The sequence below is a fragment of the Populus euphratica genome, unplaced genomic scaffold (assembly GCF_000495115.2).
Source record: "Populus euphratica unplaced genomic scaffold, PopEup_1.0 scaffold3.1, whole genome shotgun sequence".
NCBI lineage: Eukaryota > Viridiplantae > Streptophyta > Magnoliopsida > Malpighiales > Salicaceae > Populus > Populus euphratica.
The window spans coordinates 5,639,815-5,645,336 of NW_011499847.1; the positions used below are offsets into that span (position 1 = coordinate 5,639,815).

Sequence of the window (5,522 nt, forward strand, 5' to 3'; positions counted from 1 at the left end):
CAACTATGAGCTTTGCCGTACTCTGAAACCTCAGTGGCAAGGGCCCGGCCCAAAATAACTTCATGTAGAGACATGGTTTACCTATTGACCGATAACTTAATGAACTGGATCCTCTTCCAGGTTGGACCTTAGACCGGAAGACAATTTTAGATCCACTAACCTTAATTTTCCAACCCTCCATCGTCTTTACTTGTATACCTTGGAAGGTCTTGAGTTTGATTGAAGCTCTCGATTACCTCTAGCTGAGCATGGCATGATGTGGAAATGCGTAATCCTCCCAGCATGACAAATAGCAATAATAAAGATTCTGCAGTACTATGATGGACATAAAAATTAATAGAGGGGTGGATGTCTGATGATGATAGAAAGAATAAGACAAACATGCTCATTCTGAAATAATGGTTTGATCCGCGTTAGTAGGTTATGTGTTCTCTTGCAATAAAATATTTATGCTCTTGGAGGCCTGCAACAAATAGAATAATGGGATAAATTGTTGGGAGTTGACCTTTGCACTGAAGTGATCTAATCTTCTCAAGTCTCAATGAACAGAAAAAACAAGCAACACCAGTTTTATATCCACATGAAAGACTTAAGTCTATAGACAACCTTTTGATAACCACAAAAGGGCCAGTTCTTCGAAATATTTCTGCTAAGCACAGAGTTTATATAATTAACATGATTGTAAGTTTGTGATGACATGGTAGGTTTTATGAAAGACGCATCTTGGCATGATAATAATTCAAGATCTCGATAAAAGAATTCTGGGAATCAAGTTCTAGTCGCTATCTATCCGCGTTTGATTAGTTAATCAGGTACACTAATTCTATTAAGGAATATCACGAGAAAAAAACAATTAATTAACATACGTACAATGCTCGTGAGAACCAAATAAATGATTATAAATATTTGCCAACAAGGCATATATTGATTCGATGATTAAAAATTTAAAATCGAGACCCTCAAAGTTAAATTCAAATCTCATAGTAAAAAAAAAAAACTGCGAAGAAGAAATCAGGTTTATGTGCGACAGGATTAACTAATTAATATCTAGGCATTTAGCCGGTCCAGTGGTTATCATGAATCTTGCAATTAGTACGGTACTGGGAGAGCAAATCCATGGACATTTGATGAATTAATCAATTTATGACAGTTTAGGGCTGAGTTCCTTAATTTATTGAAATCAATTTAGTCAGACGAATGTGAATTAAAATCTTCCTTTTTTGTTAGTTGCTCAAGCAGAAGCTCGAAGCGTGAGGCAGAGATCGAATTATAATTTATGTCAGTACCCTTGGATCGATCGCATGGTATACTTGCAAGTGATGAATACTGATTGCATGCCAGCTGGAACAAACAAATCGGATTCCAGGTTCATTAATTTGCATGGGAAGATCTATGTGAATTGCAATTAGTGATGACAACCTAATGAGATTCTGACATGTAGTTAACCTTTGTCCGAGCATCGTCTAGCTCGAGTGGATGGCTATTACTTAAGATTTAGTTCCTCGGTTTCATCCTAAATTGGTCTTTACCAGTATCTGAACCATTTTACCGAAGATTTTTTTTTCTGCTCAATGCATTTAGGTAAACCCCCAAACCTTATAGAATGCCATGAATGTTTGTGCCAGAGATCGAGTATCATGAATCTTACCTTGTTTGGATTAGAAAACAGCATTGAATCTGACGACATGTCAGGAGCAGAATATTAAAACTTCAGACACATAGAGGTGGAGGAATCCTCGGAGAAGCCAAAAATACAAGCCTTGTTGTTATTCGGTATACGGTTATATTATAAATACAGGCAAAGACAAATCCGTGAACACCGACACCAAGAATCATGGGCTTGTCAGCCTTCCCCATGCCCGCCTCTTTTCATTTGCATTTTAATTACACTTTTAGGGCTCCTGTGTTATTTTCTCTTGCAAGCACTTTCTCGGTGCAGGAAGCCAAAACAAAAATATTGAAATTACTTGGTTTTGGTTATGTTTATTTATTAGAAAATAATTTTTTTAAAATAAATTTTAAAAAAATAAATTATTTTCTAATGTTTGATAATGTAATAGAAAATAAATTGATAAATACTTTCTAGTTATATTACGAAGAATAAGCTGGATAATTTATTATTATTATATTTTTTTAAGTTTATTAAAATAATGAAAAACAAATCTTACAAATTAAAAATTTTAATAAGAATGAAATTGAAAAAAAATATAATTTTATAAATTATCTCAAATAAAATAAATAATAATCAAAATAATAGAGATTAAATATAAAAAATAAAAGATGAAAAAATTAAAATAATAATAATTAATATTTCATAAATTATTTCAAATAAAATAAATAATAATCAAAATATTGAGGATCAAATTTGATAGATAAAAAATCTTAATAAAAAAATGATAAGGAAAAAAAATAAAAATTATAAAAATAAGGACTAAAGTTAATATAAAATTTAAATTTTAAGAGATAAAATTAAAAAATAAATATTTCAAACAAAATATTTATAATAATCAAAAGTTTAAAAATCAAATTTGATATAATTAGCAAATAATATAATATTTTTAAATTTTTTATAATTTTTTTTAAAATATTTTCCTCCTAACTATTTTTTAAAAATATTTTTCTAAAAATTAAATCAATTTTTTTATTAACTAAAAGTTTTCGGAACCACTTTGTATAAAAAAACACAGCCTTAACTAAGTAACAGTTCCTCGGTGACTACATTCTATTATATTTTACCATGCATACGATCAATGATGTCAGGATTCGAAAAGGTTAGACGTGCTTCCCCAAGCGCGTGTGCACTGCTTGCCCAGGCATTCCGTTAGGATCTCTTTACACCATGCAATTTTTTCCCTCTCGTAAGGATTTTTTATTTCTCAGTTCTAACCTTTACCAAACCTATACGGCTAACATTACATGAATGATGCCCATTCCAGACATAAATAGCGTCACATGTACGAGTACTCATTGTATATATAAGTGTGTGTGGGTGGTTGCCTATAAAAGTAGGTGTAGAAATTAAAATGTATATGTGCTGTGACTTTTGAGAGTTAATTAGGGTTCGGTATATATCAACATTTCAGATGGATATATCTTAGCCATGTCAGCTGAAATATTACTTTCTGTTGGAATATCTAAACTCTATTTGAAATATTAATGATGATTGAAGAGAAAAGTTGTAGCAGGAATTATCGGAACCCAGAAGTTCCTGCTGGGTAACTGTTTGTGATGATTTTTTCAGTCAATAATAATTCCTCTTATATATATAGAAGCTTCTCGCTGTCCTCCTTACAGCTCCAAGTTAGCTATATTGAATTATGAAGCCGGGAAGTGATCAGAATAGTGATGGTTTGAAGTTTGATCCTTCAGGCAAGAACAATGAGGAAGGAGATGATGAAAGTAAGACTAAAAATAGCGGAAGCTCGAGTAATAGCATTGTGGAGGAGTGCGAGAAAGCAAGCTCTAGTGGGGTAAGGCCATATGCAAGATCGAAGGTACCTAGGCTAAGATGGACTCCTGATCTTCATCTTTGCTTTGTTCAAGCTGTGGAGAGACTTGGTGGTCACGAGAGTAAGATCTTGGAATCTCTCCCACTTCTTGACCATGATGATGTTTTTCTGAATACTTGTGTTTTCTGAATAATTATTTTTGAACTTTAACTTGTGATCTATTTGTTTGCTATAGGGGCAACCCCAAAACTAGTGTTGCAACTAATGAACTTCAAGGGGCTACGTATTGCTGATGTCAAGAGCCATCTACAGGTAATAGCACTAATCCCATAATTATTTACTACAAAGTTAGAAAATTTTGACTGAATTCTCAGATGATTGATCGTATCACTTAATTTCGTATTAATATCCTCTCTTTTTTTTTGGGCGTTTGGAAGCAGATGTACCGGAGCAAGAAGATTGACGATCAGGGTCAAGGTGCCAGTTTTGTGATTTTCTCCTTCGTATGTTTTGAATAAATTAGTTATTAGGGTTTGTTTCTTAATTGTTTACTTATGCGTTCCTAATTCATAAATTGACAGTTATAAACGGTATGGGGGATCTAATTCGCAGTTCGGACAAATTCTCTCACGACTTTTGGCAACACTCTCTGCTTCCAAACATTGATCACAATCATAATTCTAACTTCAGGTACTAATCAAATATATGTATCTTTTTTCTTGAAAATTGAACTTGTGGTTCCTTTTGGGCTTAAGCTTATGAGTTTCCAAATCACACCAGATGTGGAAACGTTCCTTGGAGTGGACATGGAAACTGGATCACCAAGCCTTCTGTACCGGATAGCATAACTACTAGAAGAGGAGCTGGATTTTACAGCTCAATGGCTGAGAAGATCAGTGGAGAAAAGCTAATGCAAGAATCCCAGGATACTCAATATCACAAATCGATCTACAATAGCGAGTCAATCCGCAGCCAAACAAGCTCAACCATAAAACAACCTTATTTTGTAGCCCAACTTTCTAAAAGAAGAGGAGAAGCTGCTAATAAATCAATAAGCTTAGAGACAAAGTGGAGCTTCAACGTGGAAAAGTGTAACAAGGCTAAAAGGAAGGTTGATGATCTTGATTTAACTCTCTCACTATGCACAAAATTGAAAGGAAAAGAAGTCAAGAGAAGTTTATCATGGGATGTGGAAGATGTGGGCAGCAATTTATATCTCTCTTTATCTTCTACCTCAACGAAAGAATGCAATTCTATAACTCTGAACATGCCTTCAAAGTACCCGAAATGGACAAGTACCCTTGATCTGACTATGTGAATCTGAGAATTCAAAGTGAGATCTTGTTGGTACTTGTACAAGAGCATTGGTACAAATAAATTAATGTTGTGTACTGAGATATGAAGTAATGTCATGATTTCCCATTTATGCTATCCATTTCCAGATACTGATGCGTTGTTTACATGGAATTTTCCCATATATATATGTATATGTTTCCTTCAGTCTAAACTAGTGGCTAACCTTGAAATTGCAAACGACGAACTGTTTTTTTCTTGAAAATAAAAGGGGACAAATTCGAGATATACATTTGCTTTGCTTATCAAGGCATTCCCACACCACTAGAAATACTATGCATTAATTGAAGTGAGAACTTGATAGCTAGGATTAATTTTATTCTTCTTGCAAGTGACCAGGTACAAAATTATCATTGCTGAAATATATAACAGAAATATACCGAAGGATTTTTCACTGAAGAGAAATTCGGAAAGCCTCTCTGCTTACCTCTCCTGGCAAAAAAATTAATAATCAGATGGTTTATTTTTCTCTATTTTTCTTTTTTCGGTTAAATCCATTTTTCTATGCTGTTTTTTAAGCAAGAAAATATTATAACTATAAAGCTCTCCTTATTAGTGAAAATTGCGGATAGAAGAAAATCACAAAACCCAATAAGCCGTTGATGCAACAGTAGTGAAACGCAAAGGGTTTGATCAACATGCAAGAAACTAGCTAGAGATTTTTATTTTGATAAGTCTGAATCTTTTTTTTTAACAAAGTTTATGAAGCCCTAACAATCT

General features: G+C 33.4%; 1 protein-coding gene across 1 annotated transcript; it reads left to right on the forward strand.

The window, feature by feature from the left end:
- The first annotated feature begins 2,998 nt into the window (after nucleotides 1-2,998).
- Nucleotides 2,999-4,878, forward strand: LOC105110406 (probable transcription factor KAN4). Its single transcript, XM_011005442.1, has 5 exons — nucleotides 2,999-3,570; nucleotides 3,685-3,761; nucleotides 3,890-3,926; nucleotides 4,031-4,139; nucleotides 4,230-4,878. The coding sequence occupies exons 1-5, from the start codon at nucleotides 3,318-3,320 to the stop codon at nucleotides 4,765-4,767; spliced, it is 1,014 nt and encodes a 337-aa protein (XP_011003744.1). The 5' UTR covers nucleotides 2,999-3,317; the 3' UTR covers nucleotides 4,768-4,878.
- Nucleotides 4,879-5,522: the final 644 nt, after the last annotated feature.